Source organism: Prionailurus bengalensis, chromosome E4 (assembly GCF_016509475.1).
Source record: "Prionailurus bengalensis isolate Pbe53 chromosome E4, Fcat_Pben_1.1_paternal_pri, whole genome shotgun sequence".
Classification (NCBI taxonomy): Eukaryota; Metazoa; Chordata; class Mammalia; order Carnivora; family Felidae; genus Prionailurus; species Prionailurus bengalensis.
The window spans coordinates 2,091,944-2,114,755 of record NC_057360.1 but is presented as its reverse complement, the minus strand read 5'-3'; the positions used below and the strand labels follow the sequence as shown (position 1 = coordinate 2,114,755).

Below are 22,812 nucleotides of genomic sequence, written 5' to 3'. Positions count from 1 at the left end.
CCTTAAAAAAAGGCATTGGCTCAGCATTTCCTTCGGTTTGCGTGGAGACCAAAGCAGAGTGGGGGGCGGTTGTGGGAAGCACACGACCCCGCGGACGGGAGGAGTCTCGGCCGGTAGGGCAGGACACGTGCCCGCAGTCACCCCAGCTCTCCCGTCGGCGACCCCAGTTCCTCTGGCCCCGCCCCCAGTGGCCCCGCCCCTCCGCGACCACAGCCCCGCGGGCCCCGCCCCTCCGTGACCCGCGCCCCCCTCCGACCGGAACCCCGAGGGCCCCGCTGGCCCCGCCCCTCCGTGACCCCCGCCCCACTGCGGCGTCAGCCCCCGCGGGCCCCACCCCTTCCACGACTCCGGCCCCCTAGGCACCTCCCCTCCGCGACCCCCACCCCCATCTCCGACCCGAGCCCCGCGGGCCTCGCTGGCTCCGCCGTTCCCCCGCGACCCCGCCCCGCGGGGCCCTGACCGCCGTGCTGAAGGAGCTGGGGCGGGCGGGGGGGGGAGGACGACGCCCGCGGGCGGACGCGGGCCGGGGGGGCGGGTCGGGGCTGGCCGGGGCGGGGCCAGCGGACCTGGGGGTCGCGGAGGGGCGGGGCGCGGGCCTCAGCCCCTCTCGCGGAGCCTGAGATCCTTCTCAGCGGCGGAAGTTCCGGCGTCGCCGAGGGTCAGAGGTCAGCAGGAAGTCGATACGTGGCCGCCGCCTGTCCCCCGCCGAGGAGGCGCAGCAGCCGGAGATGGCGGCGGTGCTGAACGCAGAGCGGCTCGAGGTCTCGGTCGACGGCCTCACGCTGAGCCCGGACCCGGAGGAGCGGCCCGGCGCGGAGGGCGCCCCGCTGCTGCCGCCGCCGCTGCCGCCGCCCTCTCCTCCCGGGGCGGGCCGGGGGCCGGGCCCCGCAGGGCAGCAGCCGGAGCCCGGGGAGGCGGCGGCCGGGGGCGCGGCGGAGGAGGCGCGGCGGCTGGAGCAGCGCTGGGGCTTCGGCCTGGAGGAGCTGTACGGCCTGGCGCTGCGCTTCTTCAAAGGTGAGCCGGCCCGGCCGCACCCCCGCCTCGGCCGCCCCGCGGAGTCCGCCCGGGGCCCGAGCGTGACGGGGCCAGTGCCCGCCTGGCCCGCCCGGGCCGCGGCGACCCGAGCAGGCTGCGTCCTTGGGGGGGGGGGGTCCCCGAAGTTTGTCTGCCCCCTCTGGGCCGCTGGGTCACACACCTCCGACGGGCCCGGAACCTGGGTGTTGCGGTCCTGGTCCTGCCTCCCCGAGGTTACCAGGACGTTTGACCTGATTCAGCTTCTCGGGTTTCCACGGGCCGGGGTGGAAGAATGAGCCGTTTTCTCTCCTAGAGGATCCCGTTCTGGGATGGTTTTTTGTTTGCGGTTGGTCTTGGTTTCGTTTTGTTTTGCTTTGCTTTTTTTTAACGGTCGTATTCCTTTTCTTGCTTCCTGTGGCTTGGCACACCAGGTTCCCCCGATTTTTACCCCTTTTCTGGGGAGGAAGATACCTTCCCATCGGTTCCTTACTTTCCCTTTGCAGTCTTTCCGGGGAACCATCAACTCGAATAGGACTTGCACACCTGGCGGTTTTGATGTGGCCGCGAGGAAGTATTAAGCTAATGCGTCCCCTCCGGCTCGTCCACCTCTAAAAGGAAGGGGTGCCCTCAGTGTTCTAGTAACTTCTAGATGGTTAAAATTGTACTGGGAAGCAATGTGCAAGAGTGAGTTCTCAGTTAAGGCCTACAAGTACCCTCTGTTTCTCGCACAATTAATTGTAAGACGTCTCTTGTCTTGGAGCAGGATTGTGGTGTGTGGGTTGTTTTTTTTTTTTTTTTTTTTCTTTCTCCTTTTTTGGGTGATTCACTGGTGGCGATACCAATCACATGATCTTTTCAGTGGGAAAGACTGATGAGACGCCTGTTAGTTTGATTCTTAGAGATATTTAGATCTTGTGGGGCGGATCCGCGGCCGAATGCAACTTTAAAAGTGGTTGCTAGGTTTCGGGTACATTCCAGAACAGCATATTTATGACACTTTTCCCAGAGGGAGTTCCTTTTGGAGGGCAGGACATACTTGAGTAGCTGAAGTTGTGTAGTTCGTGGTAGGGATACGTTCAGAAGTTACTTGTTTTCTCTGGGCATAACTTTGTGCAAACTAATGGAAGCGTTTTATAAGTTTTCTAGAACATTTGGTTATTCCACATTCATTGCATTTTTTTTTTTTAATTAAAAAGCTTACCCTTGAAATGTTCATGGTGCTTGCACATTGAGTTCAGCCCTCTGCGCACTGGCCAGCGTGGGGAATTGTAATGGCTAATGGGTCTTAGGTCACTGGCTTGAATTTCGTGTTTCCTATGGTGGTGATAGATTACCACTTAGATAAAAATCTGGTGGCTCCTATACAACTCCTCTATAACTACATTTTACTTCAAACTTTTATTTTTGGAACTTGACTTTTCCAAATGTTCAATAAGCTTCAAGTATATTGTAGCACAAAGGTATTTGAGACTAGGAAAGGGCCAACTTTTAATCCTAGCTTTGGCCACATGACCAACAACAAAAAAAAGGTAACAATCTTCTGAGCCTGTCTTATTTGAAAATAGTAATATTTTCTTTGTAAGATTAAAACACTGTATAACCTGCAGTAAATTTGGCATTGTTTCGGGGGTCGGGAAGCCCCCGGATTCTATTTACCATGTAAATTCCTAGGCAGTTAACTTTTCCAGACTCAGTTTCTGTGTGTGTGTGTGTGTGTGTGTGTGTGTGTGTATACAGCTGGATTAGATGATGATATTTGACGTCTCCGACATAAGACTTGGTCTAAAGCTAACATTCTTTTTTTTTTTTTAATTTTTTTTTTCAACATTTATTTATTTTTGGGACAGAGAGAGATAGAGCATGAACGGGGGAGGGGCAGAGAGAGAGGGAGACACAGAATCGGAAACAGGCTCCAGGCTCCGAGCCATCAGCCCAGAGCCCGACGCGGGGCTCGAACTCACGGACCGCGAGATCGTGACCTGGCTGAAGTCGGACGCTTAACCGACTGCGCCACCCAGGCGCCCCTAAAGCTAACATTCTTTTAACATTCTTGTTGAGTAGTAGGAGTCCTTGAGGAACCTGTAATTTGGGGGCCTAGTTACCAGTGACCTTGGAGAATAAAAGCTACATTGATAGGTATGGTTCTTTTAGTTCCTAAGTTAAGCTCTCAAAGCGGCATTCAAATACTTAAAAGGAGAAATAACATGGCAGTTAAAGTTACCTTTCTGTGTAGATCACTTCGTGGTCAGCAATGATGAGGCTGTTAGGATAGGAGACACCTGGTGGGGGGCGTCTGAAAGCAGTCAGAATTATGGGTGAGTCAACTGTTGCTGCCTTTGTTTTAACGTGTAATCCCAGCGCGGTGCTTGGCATTTTTGTCAGTTTTGCAAGGTTTTCTTTAAAAAAATTTTTAAAGGTTTGTTCAGTTTTGAGAGGGAGAGTGCGAGCGGGGAAGGGGCAGAGAGCGAGGGAGACAGAGGATCCAAAGCAGGCTGCATACTGACAGCAGAGAGCCTGATGCGGGGACTCGAACTCATGAACCATGAGACCATGACCTGAGCCAAGGTCAGACACTGTAACCGACTGAGCCACCCAAGCGTCCTGCAACGTTTTCTGATAGATCACTGTTTTGTGGTTTTGTACTAGAATCTCAACAAGAATTAGAAATGACATTCCATTTTATCTTCTGCTGTGGAATAAATAGGAACCTTGAGAGTGTGGATATCTGTTGAAAATAACTTGGATTGGGAGTCACAGACCCCATTTCTCATTCCACCCCTGTCACTGTGGTCACAAGCCAGTAACCGGACCCAGTATGTCAACTACCTACTGTCTTAATTTTATGCAGGTAAAAATAAAATCATAGATGAAAATACAGGTAAATGTCAGTTAGCATCTTCCCATCTAAACTTCAGACCTCGTTGGGTACCCGGCTGGCTCAGTCGGTAGAGCCTGTGTTTCTTGATCTTGGGGTTGTGAGTTCGAGCCCCACACTGGGTGTCAAGATTATTTAAACAAATGAGTTTAAGACTAAATAAACAAACTTGAGACGGTGTTAAGTCCCCAGTACAGATAACGTTCTAAGTAGGTGGGTCAGGTCACCAATATAGATGAACAGTACATTCACTTTTGCTGTGAAGGGACTTAGGGTCCAAGAGAGGAGTTAAAGACCCTGTGGCAGTCACATCAGGTACCATTTTGAGAACCCTAGATATGTTATTTTGTTGCCACAGACCTTTGAGTATTTGGGGTATTGTTGGGGCTTCCTAGTTGAGAAACTTGATCCAGGCCACTGGCGCGTTAGAGGCAGGGCCGGCTCGCTCTCTGATTCCAGAGAGGTCTCCCCACTGCAGGAGGTGGAAAGCACACCCTGCTTCTTCTGAAGGTGTGCTGAGGAAAATATTCAGAGTTACTACCCTGCTGCCTCATCGCTTTTTGGGAACTTTTTAAATATGTTTGCCTGGAAATATTAAGGGCTCATGGAAAGATGCATACGGTTTTTCTCCACGTGATCACTTTATGGAGTCTCTTTGGATATCTGGAGGAGTGAAGCGTGAGAGAGCCATCTGAATTCCTATGTAATATTGCTATCAGGTTCGAGATTTTGAATGTAATGGGGCAAAAATTGCCTCCAAAGGACTGAAGTAAATGTGCTTATCAAAATATTGACCTGCTAAATCCCATTGCTGCTAATACAGTATTAGATTTTTTGGGAGGCCTGCACTTAGCTAATGTAATGATCTTTTTAAACTCGTGTAAATTGAAAATGGATGTGTTAATTCATTAGGGATTGAAAAATGGTGATAGTCTAATGGTCTTTCTTTCACTGGAATGCTTTTCTTCATATGCTATTTGGTTTGGAGTAGAAATTCAAACAGGAAAGGAAGAATGCGTCTTTCCCTTTATTAGTTTTCAGAATAATGAGTTCTTTCTCTAGTGGCCTCAACAGGTGACACTTTTTTTTGATGTCATTATGTACTCATGCTTTTAAACGTATTTGATTTTTTTTTTTTAAGCTCTTGTCGATGCTCAATACTGTCTTTAGCAAGTGGGAGCCTTGTCAAATTCGCTCATAAGTTCCTTTGACATGACTAGTAGTTTTTCATAGCTTCCTTGCTATCTGGTGTGGTGAGATTTTCCAGGTTATTCGTATACATTTCCTGCCTCAGCAGGAATTAGCCGTTTGTCCAAGGAGACGAGGTTCCAACCTGTTAGTGGGAAACAGCCTTTGAAGAGCCATCATCTGGGTGATAGGAGTGGGTGCTCTTTGCTACTGGATTGGTCATTGTTTCTAGGCCTTTTCAGTAGACAGATCTAGGGATCTGGGGTGTGTGTGTGTGTGTGTGTGCGCGCGCGTGTGTGAGTGCATGTGTGAGAGCGAGCAAGCGAGCATGACAGGAGTATTTTTGAGGGTATGGTATGTAAAACCTGTAGTCGAATTCGGCAGAACTGAAGTCGTAAGTCTTGGACTCAGTGTCTTTATGGAATTGTTGATGCATTTCCACTAGCATTCCTGTTGATTAGACTTGGTCGTATGCTCAGTTATGTTACGGGTCTCAGAGAGGCAGTCACGTGGACATGCTGAGATGGTTCCATTCGTTTTGTCATCTTTAAGCACAGGCATTTCCCACCATTTGTATGAATGGCCCCATCAAGGTTTTACAGTGATGTGCAGCTGTCGTTCATTCTTTGGTAGCCTGTGTCATTAGTGTGTGCCTCCTGGACTTGAGTGGTCTAGCCCCAGATAATTTGAAATTGAATTATTACTATCCAACATCTATTAAATTTTGAATTTATATTTTCTGCTTTCTTTATTGTCTTCACCTTTAGATACAAGGGTGTAATAGTGTAAGAGAACATACAGACCTACGAGACCGTCCTAAGAAAGGAACGATAGGCGCTGAGAATAGTAATACCTTTCACGCGTCTGATTTTCTTACTGGCTAGTTCATGTTACATTTGAGCTGAACTGAAATTTTCATGTGAAGACAGATTCAGGGATGTGTGTACGTGTGTGTTTCATGTGAATTACTTTGACATTCCCCCGGAAGCCTCCCCTTCATTTAATACATATTCAGGAAAGTACACAGCTCATAAGTGTGTGGTGATGAACTTCCACAAGGTGCCCCCTCTGGAAACCGTCCCCAAGAGGAGATAGTGTCTGCAGTAGCTCCCCTCACCGCTGGTTTCACCCCCCACGGTGGTCAGCTGGGGTCCGGAAGCTGGTGATCTTCCTGACACCGCGTCAGAAGGTCGTGGTAGCCTTGATGCCGCGTCCCAGCTCCTGCGTCGTTTACCCCACATCACCTCGTTCATCACCTCATTCATCGCGTGCGTGTTTTATCATCTCCCGTCATCACAAGGGTGAGTACGGGCCAGTAAGGCCACGTCCACATCACTTTTATTACAGTGTATTGTTAGAATTGTTTTATCTTAGTATTCTTGTTCTGTTACTGTGCCTAATTTGATAAATTTAGTTTTATCACGGGTGTATATGTATAGGAAAAAGCATTCTATATAAAGGGTTCGGTCCTCTCCGTGGTTTCAGTCATCCACAGGGGTCTTGGATTGTGTACCCCACGGATAAGGGAGGTCTACTGTGCTTTTATCTGTTTGCTACATGGGAGCTACTGTGGCTTAATATTTACTGAGTTGAGCTCTGGAGTCAGCACCGTCTAGGGTGCTTTTTCTTATCCTGCCACTCAGTTTTGTAAACCCTGTGTCTTCCTTTATTCAGAGGTTTGTTGTGGGGCACCTGGGGAACTCAGTCGGTTAAGCATCCGACTTGGCTCAGGTCATGATCTCCTGGTTTGTGGGCTGGAGCCCCGCATCGGGCTCTGTGCTGGCAGCTCAGAGCCTGGAGCCTGCTTCGGCTTCTGTGTCTCCCTCTCTCTCTGCCCCCCCCCCCCCCCCAACCAGCACATTAATCTGATCTCGGGCTGGTTTGATGGAAATACAGTATCTAGGGTGAGGGAAGAGAGAGACATGCTGCTCTCTTCTGTGCAGATCCGACCATCCCTGGGTAATGCTTTTTGTTTGAGGCAGCATCCTTTAGGGTTAAAGACAAATCGAGTCTTTCAGAAGAGAGCCACTTGTCCAGGTGTGGGACATCATTAGCATAATGGCCACTGTCAGTGTGTGCTTTGTGGGCACTCCACCAGCACATTGGAACACGTTGTTTGTAACCCTCACAAGAACCCTGTGGAGAAGTCATCTCCATTTTATAGGTGACAATATTGAGGCTCAGAAAGGTTAAATAATTTGTCCCTATTGTATACTTAACAGAGCTGGGATATAAAACGTAGATCTTTAGCAAGTGTGAGGGAATTAGCTACGGATGTTTAGCCTAGAGTGTAGAGAACTCTGGGCAAACATGATGGGTATTTTGTGGCTTTTTTGAGGTCTTATCTGTGAAATGTGTTTTCTTTAATGCCGAGAGCTGGAAATAGACCCTGTGGATAGAAATTTGAGAGATCGAGAGGCCTGGGTGGCTCAGCCAGTTAAGCTTCCTGCTCGATCTCAGCTCAGGTCATGATCTCACGATTTGTGAGATCGAGCCCCGTGTCAGGCTCTGCACTGACAGCACAGAGCCTGCTTGAGATTCTCTCTCTTTTCCTTTCTCTGCCGCCCCTGGTTGTACACACTTGCTCTCTCTCTCTCTCTCAAAATAAATAAATAAAAAAAGAAGTGCGAGAGATCGACTCAGTAAAGAACTAAAAACCACAGCCACGCGGAGATGGAATCGCGTGCCTGGGACAGGGAGTTCCCATCACCTGCACCTGCTCAGGCGTAAGGTAGCAGTTGCTGGGGGGATATGCTTTGAGTCCCCTTTCTTAATCGTTGGTGAACCTGCTACAGGTTTTTTCTTTGCGGTGACCGCGAGACTTAGTGAAATAGTTTCTAGTTCACATTAGTTTAAGCTGTAACCTCCACCGCTTCTCCTTCTCTCACACTCCAGGGTTGCTGCTGCTGCTGTTCACATCTTTATTATGTTGTGTATCCAGAGACACGTTGTTGTGGGCCATGTGGAAATGTACAGGGGGTCTGAGCTTTGGTTGCGAGATTCAGTCACTGATCGTCACTATCCTCTCCGGCTCATGGATTGTATGGTTTCATTTCACAGATAAAGGCCAGAAGGGACATTGAAATGGTTTGTTACATCACTCCACCTTTACCTCCAAAGAAAAGAGAAAAATAGGATTTCTGTGTATAAACCTATTCTTGCAGTCGATGTGTGAGACTAATAACCTTTTGTATAATTAATTTCAGGTGGAAGGGACTTAATTTTTCAGAGCTTTGGGCTTGCTAACTGACTCCAGTACTGTTACCAATTATGTTGTTGTATTAGAACTGTTAAATACTTGTGCATTTTTTAATATGACACTATTATCAGATTATGTTGTCATATTAGAACTGTAAATACTTTGAATTTTTTTAAAGTTTATTTTGAGAGAGAGTGTGTGAGGTGAGCAAGCGCGGGGGAAGGGCAGAGAAAGAATCCCAGATAGGGTCTGCACTGATAGCATGGGGCTCGATCCCACAATTCGTGAGATCATGACCTGAGCTGAAGACAAGAGTCGGATGCCTAACCGACTGAGCCACCCAGGCGCCCCTTTATGAATTTAATAAGAACATAATCTAGAAGCCACTTCTATTTTTAGTTGCTTGGGAAAATATGTTTTGTGTATTGTGTTAGTGTCCTATTACTGCTGAAACAAATTACCACAAGTTCAGTGGCTTAAAACAACACCTGTTTTACAGTACTGGGGGTCAAGAGTTCAAGATGAGTCCCTTCCCAGAATTTCAAGGTATAATTCCATTGTGTTCTAGCTTTCAGTGTTCCAGCTCTAAAGATGTCTGTAGTCTTTCTTATTCCTGATCCTGTGTTGTGACCTGTTTCTCTTCCTACAAGTTTGAGAATTTTCTCTGTCTTTAGCATTTGAGAATTTCTGTTTATCTCCTTTCTGTTTATTTTTTGAATGATGATGTTCAATATTTGATAGTCATTCTAGTCTCAAGCTGCATCCTTCATTTCTGGGAAATTTCCTTATATTATTTCATGATAATTTCCACCCTTTTTTCCTCTGATTTCACTCTATGGTAATGTTAATACTAAGTTACTGGAACTTCTGGGGCACCTGGGTGGCTCAGTCAGTTGAGCATCCGACTTTGGCTGAGGTCATGATCTCACGGTTTGTGGGTTCGGGCCTCATGTCAGGCTCTGTGCTGACGGCTCAGAGGCTGGAGCCTGCTTCCGATTCTGTATCTTCCTCTCTCTCTCTCTGCCCCTCCCCTGCTTGTGCTGTCTCTCTCTCAAAAATAAACATTAAAAAAAATATATTGGATCTTCTGAATTGAACTTATAATTCTCTTATCTTTTCCATCTCTGTCTTTTAGGAGATATTCTCAACTCCATTTTCTAGCCAATGAAATATTTAAAAATACTTTTTTAATGTTTGTTTTAGAGGAGGGGGGCAGAGAGAGGAGACATAGAATCTGAAGTAGACTCCAGGTTCTGAGCTGTGAGTACAGAGCTAGGTCAGGCTTGAAGTCATCAACTGCGAAATCGTGACCTGAGCCAAAGTCGGATGCCCAACTGACTGAGCCACCCAGGCGCCCTGGAAGATTTTTTTTTTTAATTTGTTTTTACATTTTCCATTTCTAAGAGTTTTTATTCCCTAAATTGTCTTTCTTTCTCGTCCCTCGTTTTGCTTAATGGACACATTAGCTTCTGTCTCTGAGGATATTAAGTGTAAGTTGAAGTAATATTGAAAGTTGAAGGATATTAAGTGTAAGCCTGGGTGGCTCGGGCGGTTCAGCGTCCGACTTCAGCTCAGGTCACAATCTCGCAGTCTGTGAGTTCGAGCCCCGCGTCGGGCTCTGTGCCGACAGCTTGGAGCCTGGAGCCTGCTTCGGATTCAGTGTCTCCTTCTCTCTCTGCCCCTCCCCTGCTCATGCTCTGTCACCCTCTGTCTCTCAATAATAAATAAATGTTAAAAAAAAAAAAAAAAGGTTCAGGTGTGGGGGTGTGGGTGTTCCCGTGTTGGAAGCATTCTCAAATATCTGGTGATCGTCAAGTATTCATTCCTGTTGGAGGGTAAGGGACCGAATGGTTACTGTAGCCTTGAGTAACAGCCTTAATTGTAGGGTGATAAAGCAGAGGTTTCATAGGGGAACCCTCAAACCATCAGTACCTTTCGAATTAGTAATTGTAGGGTTTTTGTTTTTTTTTTAACATTTATTTATTTTTGAGACAGCATGAACAGGGGAGGGTCAGAGAAAGAGGGAGACACAGAATCTGAAACAGGCTCCACGCTCTGAGCTGTCAGCACAGAGCCCGACGCGGGGCTCGAACCCACGGACCGCGAGATCGTGATCTGAGCCAAAGTCGGACACTTAACCGACTGAGCCACCCAGGCGCCCCAGTAATTGTAGGTTTTATCTTTGGGGTCAGTTTTTCCCCGCAGATACTCCTGGCTGCTTCCTGGGTTGTAGGAACTTAGTTGTCAGCATTCAGGAAGTAGGCCGGAGAAGGGAGGGTGGGGGGAAGTTGTTGACCGTTGATGAGGGCAACTCGTTGCTCGGTTTTTAGTCCTGCATTTCACTCCCAGCCTGGTGCTCCCCCATCTGGAGCACGTGTGATTCGGGTTCTCCAGTAAACGTCAGCCCTCTGCTGAAGTAGGGGCCGGGTAGCCGCCTGCCTGCTTGGGGTTGTCGAACACAGTGGGAGGGAGGGGTGCCTCCTTCTTAGTACCCCTAAGAAGCATTACTTTTTCCATCTAGACTCCAGCTTCTTATGAACCTGGAGCCTCAGGAACCCGGTTCCTGAACCTTCCCAGCGTTCTCTAAATTGCCTCCCTTGTTTGTTTGCGTGGAGGTTTTTCATCGAGGATCAGAGCTAATGGTGTGTGTTTAATTCATCATGGTTAGCTGGAACTTTGTAAATACTTTCTCTATCCTTTTAATTATACTGGCATTTTTTTTTTTTTGAATACCTGGAAGTCATTTGGCTTCTGAGTTTACTTCTTCCTCTAGTCAGGAGTCGGCAAACTTTCCCTATAAAAGGGCCAGATAGGGGGCGCCCGGGTGGCTCAGTCGGTTAAGCGTCTGACTTTGGCTCAGGTTATGATCTCGCGGTTTGTGGGCTCTGCTGACAGCTCAGAGTCTGGAGCCTGCTTCGGATTCTGCGTCTCCTTCTCTGTCTGCCCCTCCCCTGCTCACATTCTGTCTGTCTATTTCTGTCAATAAATAAACATAAAAAAAAAAATAAAGGGCTAGATAGTATTTTAGTCTCTAATGGCTACATATGGTCTGTGTTCATTTATATTCTTTGTTTTTGTTTTTCCATTTTTGCTTTTTTGTTGTTGCTTTACAGCCCTTGAAAACTGTAAAAGCCAGGGGCACCTGGCTGGCTCATTCGGTAGAGATGTGACTCTTGATCTCAGGGTCATGAGTTGAAGCCCCACGTTGGGCATAGCGCTTACTTTAAACAAGAAAACTTGGGGCGCCTGGGTGGCGCAGTCAGTTAAGCGTCCGACTTCAGCCAGGTCACGATCTCACGGTCCGTGAGTTCGAGCCCCGCGTCAGGCTCTGGGCTGATGGCTCAGAGCCTGGAGCCTGTTTCGGATTCTGTGTCTCCCTCTCTCTCTGCCCCTCCCCCGTTCATGCTCTGTCTCTCTGTCCCAAAAATAAATAAACGTTGAAAAAAAAATTTAAAAAAATAAACAAGAAAACTTTACAAAAGCCATTCTTAGCTCCCAGGTCTTATAAAGACAGCAGTGGGCATGATCGATCCAGTTTGCCACTCCCTGCTTTAGTCTGTCTCCTTTAGGTAAAACTGATTTGTGACCTTTTATCGGTCTTCGGTTTTATAGAAAATGAACTTTTTAAAATCGTTGTTGCTGGACAGATGCCAACAGGTGATCCCTTTCAGTCCAGTCAGTTAAGAATGACTAGCTTTGCGGGGCGCCTGTGTGGCTCAGTCATTTAGGCATCCAACTTCGGCTCAGGTCATGATCTCGTAGTTTGTGAGTTCGAGCCCCGCATCGGGCTCTGTGCTGACGGCTCAGAGCCTGGAACCTGCTTCGGATTCTGTGTCTCCCCCTCTCTGTGCCCCTCCCATGCTCATGCTCTGTCTCGCTCTGTCTCTCAATAATAAATACACGTTTAAAAAAAAAAAAAAAAGAATGACTAGCTTTGCAGTCACGCTCCCCTTTGGTGATGGTAGCCGTCTGCTTGTTGCTGTGTCTTTATGCGGTTGTACCTGAAAAATAGCCCTGCCGTTTCTTTCTAAGCGTACTTCACGTTTGTTTTTTGGTTGCCGTAGAAAACAGAGTATAACTTGGTAATAATTAACCGTGTGACTGCAGGAACCTAAGGTGATGCCAGTCTGTATTCCTTTCCGGCAGCACTGAACTAGAACTTCCCTTTAGGAATGTGGTCCTGGTGAGAGATTTTTGAGTTTCATCAAGGCTTTTTCTGTGTAGTTAATGGCGTTACAACTTCCCTATTAAGCGTATTTAATGCCTGTGGAACCGTAAGTAATTGAGAAGAAAATTATTCTCATCTGACTTGGAAAACCGGACAAAACACATCCTGTGTTGAGAACACGAGCACTGTGTGGGCTGTGTGTACCAAGGGCGGGATTTGCACATCCTCCTGGGTTGTGGCTCTTCCTCCGGGGAGGATAATGGATCTGTTAACCTTGTCCCAAAGGCTGAAAGATGAGTTGTCTTGACTTTTTACAAATGTTTGTTAAAAAAGGAAAAAGTGTACATGTATTTGATATTAAAGTACGTTATGCATATTGAAGAAAATTTGGGAATATAAAAAATGACTAAAGAAAACTCTGTAAGCCGATCTTTCAGAAAGATGACGTTTCGATGCATTTCCTTTTCTTTGTCTTGTCGTGCTTGTTTTTGGTTCAGACACATTTGGTCCCCAGGTTGGATGATGCCGATTAATGTGAAGATCCCATAGTAGAATTTAACGAAAGATGATGGAACAGTTCTTGAACAAGTGTGCACATGATTCTGTGGAAATGCCAGTACAGTTGATAAGAACGAACATACCGTTTTGCTAATTCTCACAGAAATTGACCTATGAAGTTAGTTTTTTCTTTAGTCGGGCATGGGTTAGGTGGTACCCATGAACCAAGCGTGGTGCTGAGTGCTCGGGTTCATGGTGGTGAACAGATTAATTTGACGCTGGGCCACAGCTAACACTGAAAATGTATTCTTTCTTTCTTTCTTTCTTTCTTTCTTTCTTTCTTTCTTTCTTTCTTTTTTTGTGTGTGAGATTTTATTTATTTATTTCTTTACATTTTATTTATTTTTGAGAGAGAGAGAGAGAGACAGAGTGCAAGCAGGGAAGGGGCAGAGAGAGAGAGAGAATCCGAAGCAGACTCCAGGCTCCGAGGTGTCCGCACAGAGCCCAACGTGGGTCTCGAACCCATGAACCGTGAGATCATGACCCGAGCCGAAGTCGGACGCTTCACTGACTGAGCCCCCCAGGAACCCCTGTGAGATTTTATTTTTAAGTAATCTCTACACCCAGCCTGGGGCTCAAACTCACAGACCAGACGTCACGAGTCCCATGCTGCTCCAGCTGAGCCAGGCAGTAAAAAGGGCAGATGTTAAAACGACATTCAGAAATCCGGAAACTCACCCTGCCTGTGGATGAGTCACTTTTTAGGGCGGGAGGTTAGGCTGACAACTTGCTAATTAATTGTCACAGTTTCGTTGTTTGCCTACCCTCTCCCTTCTTCCCCTGCTCCTAGTTTGCAGGGCTAGGTCTTTGAAATAAAGGAGTAAATTCATTACCTGGTAAGAAATGGACCCTCCCTCCACTGAAATAACTGTAGTAGTCATAGGCTAGAAAAATTGTGTTGATATGTACTAGACTGTTGGTGTCAAATCCTCTCCCTGCAGCAAGTAGGAGAGAGTGTGTGTGTGTGTGTGTGTGTGTGTGTGTGTGTGTGTGTAGGTTTGAAAATTGCTATATTACATGACTAATCGGGAAAGTGGTCTTCTAGTGGATAAAGTTTCCATCTGATTTTATCTTTATTTACATTTATTTAGGTCAAAGCAACCACTTCCATACAATTCAGGCTTTTTTTTTTCCCCTAAAGGAGAAAGCAACAAACCCCAGCAATCCTGACTGAACAAAGCAAGGACTTGTACCTCCTGTGCTCCACCCCTGCTGTTTCTTAGGCTCACTTCACCTTGAGTCACCAGCACGTAATTTCTTTTTATAAGGCTCAAAATGGTATCCTTAGAAGTAGTTCTTTTTGGCTTTAAAAAACAAAACATGGGGCACCTGGGTGGCTCAGTCGGTTGAGCATCCAACTTCGGCTCAGGTCACGGTCTCGCAGTCTGTGAGTTCGAGCCCCTTGTCGGCCTCTGTGCTGACAGCTCAGAGCCTGGAGCCTGCTTTGGATTCTGTGTCTCCTTCTCTCTCTGCCCCTCCCCCACTAGTGCTGTCTCTGTCTCTCTGTCTCTCTGTCAAAAATAAACATTTTTTTAAAATACTAAAAAAAACCCAAGACACCTTCTTCTTCTTTTTTTAGGTTTATTTTTATTTATTTTGAGAGCGAGCGAGAGAGAGAGCACATACGCAAGTGGCGGAGGAGCAGAGAGAGAGAGAGAGAGAGAGAGAGAGAGAGAATATGAGAGAATTCCAAGCAGGCTCCGCACAGTCAGCACAGAGCCTGACCAGGGCTTGAACCAATGAATCGTGAGATCATGACTTGAGCCAAAACCAAGAGTCGGATGCCTAGCCGACTGAGACCCCCAGGCACCCTGAAATAGCATTCTAAGAGATTTTGAAGTGGGAATTGCCTCTTACTTGGTAAATAAATAACTCTGCTAATCCTGTCCAAAAAGCTTTAGAGGAAGTTCCTCCTTGGTGCTAATTGTCTAGTGATACTGTTTGCTCAGTAGCAAAGACAGATGGCAGGTCCACAGGTTGCTTGAGTTGTTTGGATTTGTATTAAATAAATAAGATCAGTGTCCCAGTGTCTTTTCTTAATATTTTTTTCCAAATACCGCATGAGTTTGTTCTTACTGGAAAAAAAAGTGCAGGTACATAGAAGTATATAAAAGTTCTCTGGGGCTCTTGGGTGGCTCAGTCGATTAAGCGTCTGACTTCGGCTCAGGTCAGGATCTCACGGTTCGTGAGTTCGAGCCCTGTGTCGGGCTCTGTGCTGACAGCTCAGAGCCTGGAGCCTGCTTGGGGTTCTGTGTCTCCCTCTCTCTGCCCCTCCCCAGCTCATGTTCTCTCTCTCTCTCTCTCTCTCTATCTCTCTCTCTCTCTCAAAAATAAATAAACGTTAAAAAAAATTAAAAAAAAAAAAAGGAAACTCCTCTTAACAGTTCAGCTTACGAGCACATTTTCCTTTGAAAGATTACAATGACAAGTAAGGCTTAAATTCTCTGTGAGACTCCTTCGGTTTCCTTTGGTGTGATGTGACTCCTGGATTTTTTTAATTTGCATTTACATTCATGTAAACGTACCTGTAGAATATGTATGTGGGTGTGTTTACTTGCTGTATTGTGTCAACTCTGAGATCCTTTTTTTTCCCGTTTTTTAAAAGTTTATTTTTGAGAGAGCACGTGAGTACGTGCACGTGGGAGGAGCAGACAGAGAAAGAGAAGGAGACAGAATTCCAAGCGGGCTTTGCGCTATCAGCACAGAGCCCGATGGGCTCGAACTCAACTCTGAAACCATGACCGCAGCCAAAATCCGGGGTCGTGTACGCTCAACGGAGCTACCCAGGCGCCCCGTTTTTAAAAGCTTTAAGACTCCCTAATATCTTACATGCTATTAAGAAAGAAAACCTGCTTATTTGTAACTTGAAAATGTCAGCTGGTAAAACCAAGTCTGATTTTAGAGATGTTCAAGTGTGTGGTTGGGGGAGTGCTTAGGATTGATGAAGCGTGTTGTGTGCTCTGACTGTGTATCATCTTCTGCCGCTTGCGTTTTTCACTTACTACTTCCTAGAGTCATATATGCCACAGTCCAAATATGTTACATTATTTAGCCGTTTCTTTCTCGAAGAACTTTTAGATTGTTCAGGATGGCAAGCACACAGCGGCAGCGAATATCCCTGCACGTGCCTCTGTCCGTTTTCGGGACAGTATGAAGGGGAGAGAACGAGAATTGGAAGGACTGGATGGCAGGGTGTGCACCTTTATGATTTTGGAATCTATCGCTAACTTGTCTTCCAAGAAAACTTCTAACATAACTGTTACCTTCCAAGGTAACCGCGTATACTTGACAGCATCGTCCGGGAGCGTGGGTGCCTCTTTGTCCCGGTCTTACCAGCTCTTGATGTTACCTGACTTTTTTTTTTTACCATATCAGGGCACAAGTTTTGGTTATGGTTTGGTATGGTTTTGATTGCCATTTTCGTGACTAGTTGATTAAATATGTTGGGATGCTTATTGGCCGCTTCTTTTTTTTTTTTTTTTTTTTTCCTGCTGAGTTTCCTGTTCATAAGCTTTAACCCACATTCTTTTCTCATCAGTGATTTTATTTTGGTGACGACTATGTACTAGGATAAAATTTGTAGGCAATACATACTACTTTTTGTAATTAAAAAAATTTTTCTTTATTTAAAGAGAGAGGGAAAGAGGGAGAGTGCACAGGATGAGGGGGAGAAGCAGAGAATCCCAAAGAGGCTTCCCAGGGTGGAGCCCGATGAAGGGCTGGAACCCGTGAACCATGAGATCATGACTGGAGCCGAAACCAAGAGTTGGACGCTTAACCGATTGAGCCACCTGGGCTCCCCGAGTGTCCAACTCTTGATTTCGGCTCAGGGGGTGATCCTGGGTTGTGGGATCAAGCCCCTCATTGGGCTCGACACTGAGTATGGAGCCTGCTTGGAATTCATTCATTCTCTCTCTCTTTCTCCCTCCCTCTCTCTCTCCCTCCCTCTCTCTCCCTCTCTCTCCCTCCCTCCCTCCCTCCCTCCCTCCCTCTCTCTCTCTCTCTCTCTCTGTCTCTGTCTCTTCCTCTCCTCCACCACCCCTGCCCCTCTCCCCTGCTCCCATGCTCTCTCTCTGAAATGAAGTTAAAAACTGTAAAAATGATTGTTGAACAAGTTTTAATATGTAGAAAATGTCAGGTGGTACAGTTTGTATGTGTGTGCCTGTTAGCTTGACAGATTGGTTTCTTCTGTAGAAGTTTTAACATAGATATCGGTGCTTGGCTTCATTAAAAACAACTCCGCATAGGGGCGCCTGGGTGGCGCAGTCGGTTAAGCGTCCGACTTCAACCAGGTCACGATCTCTCGGTCCGTGAGTTCGAGCCCCGCGTCGGGCTCTGGGCTGATGGCTCAGAGCCTGGAGCCTGTTTCCCATTCTGTGTCTCCCTCTCTCTGCTCCTCCCCCGTTCATGCTCTGTCTCTCTCCGTCCCAAAAATAAATAAATGTTGAAAAAAAAAAATTTAAAAAAAAAAACAACTCCGCATAAAGGGTTTCTGCCTTAGACTCTATTAAAATTCAGTATATGAAATAAAACTCTCACCGTAAGATCTGTATCTATCGCAGGTAGTTTGTGACTACCTTAGAGAGCGAAACGGCGTCGTCGGATACCAAAAGTACTTTTTTTTTTTGCCAATTCTGATTGTTTCTGTGTTTCTTTTTCTTGCAGAAAAAGATGGCAAAGCCTTTCATCCCACTTACGAAGAAAAACTGAAGCTTGTGGCACTGCATAAGCAGGTTCTTATGGGTCCATATAATCCAGACACTTGTCCTGAGGTTGGATTCTTTGATGTGTTGGGGAATGACAGGAGGTAACGATGTTTTGTTGTATAACGGATTTAGCGACAGTAATGTTGAGTCGAGTGGAGAGCCAGTTGGTTAAGATGTAAACAGCGGGCTCCTTAGCTTAGAGTCAGACTGAAACAGACATTGCCGCTCGCAGCTTCTGGAATCTTCACGTGTGTGTGTGTTTGGCGTGGAGATGTGTTTGCATAAATAATGTGGAAGAAGTTTACTCCTCTGATTATGAACATAAGACAAGCGCGGCTAAAGTTGATCCTCCCCAAATAATACAAAAAGCAGCCACATAAAGTATACAGTAAGCCGTGTCCTTGTGGGACGCGCACAGAGTTGTGGCAGAAAAAGAATGCACCGTGGAGCGCGTTCAGTTACGACTAAAATGCGGTGACAGGAGGAGAGGGACTCTTCGATACCCCTTTGCTGGCGTGGGAAGGACCCGCAGGGCATTCAGTCGCGGTTACGGCTGTGAGTTTGGGCCGCGCGTGGCCTAGCTCGTTTAGTCAACCCCACTTGCTCGTTGAAACTGAGGACTTGAGCCTTTGCCTTATACTAGGGTCCCTCTCCGATTTAGTTCTGATTGAGAATTGCTCGCGCGTAGGCTTATGTGAAGGCACGTTCCGCTCTGTGGCGAGGAGGTGACCTGTCCCGCTTTCCCTCCAGGAGAGAGTGGGCGGCCCTGGGAAATACCTCTAAACAGGACGCCATGGTAGAGTTTGTCGAGCTCCTGAACAGGTGTTGCCATCTCTTCTCCACGTACGTCGCGTCCCACAAAATCGAGAAGGAGGAGCAAGAAAAGAAAAGGTGAGGTTCGAGGGCACGGCGCGTGTCCTCCCGGTGCGGCCCGGCCCGACGCTGCTGCGTGTGGGATCTGTCCTCCATCGGGTGCCCACTCCTTAGGGCGGTCGTCCAGCCCCGCTGGTGGGAGCGGCCGATTGTCCTGGGAGTTTGGGGGCTGGGCTGCCACTCTCGCCTGGCTGTCCCTTCCGCAGACACCTCCGCCCCGTCGTGGCGGCGTTCCTCGTCCTGGTCACGCTGAGGTTTTGAGCGAGCTCCCCCGTAACCTGGGCCACCGTCCCCACCCTGCGCCCCTGGTCCGACTCACCCTTTGCTGCCTTTTCCCTCGATCTTCTAGAACAGTGTGCTCCGTAGCACGGCTGTCACCCGTGCTACTCGGTCGGCCTTATGGAGACATTCGTGTTGGCTCTGGCTCCCAGATGGCCTGTTAGGTATTTGCAGAGGTTGGAGGGGGAGTTGCTGAGTACGCTGTTTAGGTTTATGGGGTTTTCTGTCGTGGTTGTGAGTCCAGCAGCATTGCGGTGAACGCGTTTATCTACAGGGTGTACTTCCGATGACTTTGATTATCTAAAATTTCTGGGTAATGAAAGTGACACCATAAAACCGGTTTTTCCTCAGATTGTATTTACTTTGGAAACAGTTGGTTCTCTGGTGTTCTACCTTAACCTGAATTGGAAACAACAGAAGAGAAAACAGCCTGATAGGAAGAAGACAGAAACCGTGAAAAATAGGCACAAACACTAGAGAAGGATAGCGGTCAGGGCCACTTAACGTGAAGGTGAACTTCTCCGTCACAGCACAAGGACGTAGACAGCCCTTGTGTCTGTGGTTGTAACCACCGGCTCATCAAGGGACAGCCCTAGGTGCAGTCCGTTCCTGTGTAGGATGATAGGAAATCGTTTCGGACGTTTTCAGAAGGCACTTATCCAAAAGAAGATTGTTTTTATCCAAAGGACAAGTTTTGATTTTTTAAAAAACGTTCGTTCATTTGCGTATTTATTTATTTACTTGTTTACTTATTTAGATATTTATTTTTTTAAATGTTTGTTTATTTTTGAGAGAGCACGCGCAAGCCAGGGAGGGACAGAGAGAAAGGGGGACAGAGGATCCCAAGTAGGTTCTGTGCTGACAGCAGCAAGCCCGATGTGGGGCGCCAGCTCACAAACTGTGAGATCGTGACCTGAGCTGAAGTCAGATGCTCAACCGACTGAGCCACTCAGGCGCCCCACGTGTTTGTTTATTCTTAAGAGAGCGTGTGCAAGCGGGGGAGGGGCAGAGAGAGAGGGAGACACAGAATCCGAAGCAGGCTCCGGGCTCTGGGCTGTTGGCACAGAGCCCAAGGTGGGGCTCGGACTCTTGAACTTCAAGATCATGACCTGAGCTGAAGTTGGAAGTTTAACCAACTGAGCCACCTAGGCGCCCTGTATTTTTCTTTTTAACACTGTAGTTCTGTCATGAGATCAAGTTCATCTAGCACTCCTTGAAAGCGTTTAAGACTAGAGTTCCTCAGTCCAGAAGTCTCGCTCTGGCCTTGGAACATCTTACCCCCTGCCATCTGTGACAGGTTACAAGTAGGTCATGTTATCGCTATATTTTGAGCCTTGGCTGTGGCTCGGATGTGTTGTTAATCAATTATAGGAGTTTTGGGAGAAAAGCGGGGTGACCCACGCAGTTGTCATGGTAAGACCAAGAAGTGTGGTGTCTTCTCAGATGCTCAGAGATCTTCTGTGTCCCGTCCTCAGCCACCCTGCCGTCCGCACCGCGCGTAGCCAGAGAGGCACCAGGGGAGGGCGAGGGCTGGATGGGGCGGCACCCACATTTCCTGCTGTTCTTTTTCTCTTTTATGTTCAAAGCTTTGTAACTTATTTTTTTAAATAATTTTTTTTTAATGTTTGTTAATTTTTGAGAGAGAGAGAGACACACACACGCAGAGCGTGAAGGAGGGAGGGGCAGAGAGAGGGAGGAGACACAGAATCCGAAGCACGCTCCAGGCTCCGAGCTGTCAGCACAGAGCCCATCGCGGGGCTCGAACTCACGAACCGTGAGATCGTGACCTGAGTTGAAGTCAGACACTTAACCGACTGAGCCACCCAGGCGCCCCTTATTTTAATTTTAAGTAGGCTCCACCACAACGTGGGCCTTGAACTCACAACCCTGAGATTAAGAGTCTCATGCTCTACCAACTAAGCCAGTGGGCGTCTGAAAGCTTTGATATTTTTTATTTTTATTTATTTATTTTTAAATTTTTAAAAATTTTTTTAACGTTTATTTATTTTTGAGAGAGAGACAGAGCATGAACGGGGGAGGGTCAGAGAGAGGGAGACACAGAATCTGGAACAGGCTCCAGGCTCTGAGCTGTCAGCACAGAGCCCGACGCGGGGCTCGAACCCACGGACCGCGAGATCATGACCTGAGCCGAAGTCGGCCGCTTAATCGACTGAGCCACCCAGGCGCCTCTTATTTTAATTTTAAGTAGGCTCCACCGCAACGTGGGCCTTGAACTCACAACCCTGAGAGTAAGAGTCTCGTGCTCTACCGACTAAGCCAGTGGGCATCTGAAAGCTTTGGTATTGTTTAAACTCAGAAGTAACCTACAGATCTGTGCCCTAGAAATGTTTTTCATTAGCAACACGTAAAGCACAGGCCAGAGCCCTGTCCCCGCTTTGCTGTCAGTGCCGTCTTCTCTCCGCAGATGGTAACGGACCCAGGAAGGCGTCCTTTGTATTTGCCTGCTCTTCGCATTACACGAGCAGAGTAAACATCAGTACGTTCGGCCACGACTCGTAGTTTTGTGGCTCCGTGGCACTGGAGGGGCAACGTTCACTTCTGTACTGGTGTCGAGAGCACCGTGCCGGGCTGGGAGGGCGCCGGGCTGGGAAACCTTCGGGCTGTGGGCGTATGGTCGTGATCGCAGTGGTGTCTTCCCGACGGACACCTCTCTGTGCTGCCCGGTGGCCGATGTCCCTGCCGTGGTCCTGCGTGCGGTGACGTGGGCTCCGGAGGGGAGATGGCTCCTGGCGGAGCGCGCACGTTTCGCAGCGTGAGAAGACCACCGCGTCCTCTCGGGGCCGAGTCCGCGGTCACCGGGAAAGACGGCCTCGGTTATTTTGAAGCGGGAGCCCTCGTGCGGCGCTCACGGTGTCTGTCCTCCCTGTCCTCCCCCGTAGGAAGGAGGAGGAGGAGCGAAGGCGGCGGGAAGAAGAGGAGCGAGAGCGGGTGCAGAAGGAGGAGGAGAAGCGCAGGAGAGAGGAGGAGGAGCGGCTTCGGCGGGAGGAGGAAGAGCGGCGGCGGCTGGAGGAGGAGCGGCTGCGGCTGGAACAGCAGAAGTGAGCCACCTGTGCCCGCCGTCCGCTCGCTCTGTCTCCGGGTCCCCGTGACCTTGTCTTGCTTCCCCGCTTGTGCGTCTGCTTTGCCCTCTCTGGGTGTTCGTGCATCCGCCAGACCGGCCAGAGTCCGAGAGGCCCAGAGACACGGGCCCGGGACAGAGAATCCGGGCGGTGCGGCCCATGGCAGGTGCCGTTCTGAGTACGGGGTTTGGGACCCGAAACCGTTTCCTGTTCGGGGCGGTGAGCGCAGCCGTCTCCCAGGGGACCGGCTCTTGCAGAGGGAGCTCTGGGTACAGGCAGGATGGGCTTAACGCTGCAGACATCGGGGAAGGTCTGCAGAGAACGTGAGGGTCCGCTGATGTCTCGTTATTTCTCGGTAGTTCCTCGGAAAGGCGTCGGGCTAGTTCCCGACCCACCCCGGGCCTCGTTCCCTCTGGGGGCGGCCAGGCCCAGTGTCATTGTGACATTCTGCTTTATCTGTCATTGGCCTGTTGAGGTCTTTGTGGAGTCGGTCACATAACTGAGTTAAGCACGTGGAGCCTGTGTGGAAGAACACGACAGACATTTATAGTAACAGGTGGGCCCGGAGACCGTTTTCCGTGTTCTCCTTTAGGGCGGGCTTAAAATTTTTTTTTTTAATGTTTGTTTATTTTTGAGAGAAAGACAGAGTGCGAGCGGGGGAGGGGCAGAGAGAGAGGGAGACACAGAATCCGAAGTGGCGCTGACAGCTCAGAGCCTGACACGGGGCTCGAACCCACGAACCGTGAGATCACGGCCTGAGCCGAAGTCGGCCACTTAACCGACTGAGCTATGCAGGCGCCCTGAGGCGGGCTTTAAATTAGATGCAAGAGACCCTCAGGTTTTCACTGGCTTCCTTTCCACGTCCCAGGGCC

General features: G+C 48.2%; 1 protein-coding gene across 2 annotated transcripts in view; it reads left to right on the top strand.

Annotated features, from left to right (window-relative positions):
- The first annotated feature begins 660 nt into the window (after positions 1 to 660).
- The window catches only part of ACBD3 (acyl-CoA binding domain containing 3), a 33,915-nt gene continuing 11,763 nt past the window's right edge, over positions 661 to 22,812 (top strand). The window contains exons 1-4 of one of the 2 annotated variants that reach the window (XM_043568570.1): positions 661 to 1,014; positions 17,668 to 17,809; positions 18,459 to 18,599; positions 21,761 to 21,919. In XM_043568570.1, coding sequence (XP_043424505.1) covers positions 729 to 1,014; positions 17,668 to 17,809; positions 18,459 to 18,599; positions 21,761 to 21,919 — 728 coding nt within the window. In that variant the 5' untranslated portion in view covers positions 661 to 728. Of the gene's footprint in view, positions 1,015 to 4,311; positions 6,379 to 17,667; positions 17,810 to 18,458; positions 18,600 to 21,760; positions 21,920 to 22,812 lie in introns of those variants that run through there. The other variant, XM_043568571.1, reaches the window with a different exon arrangement.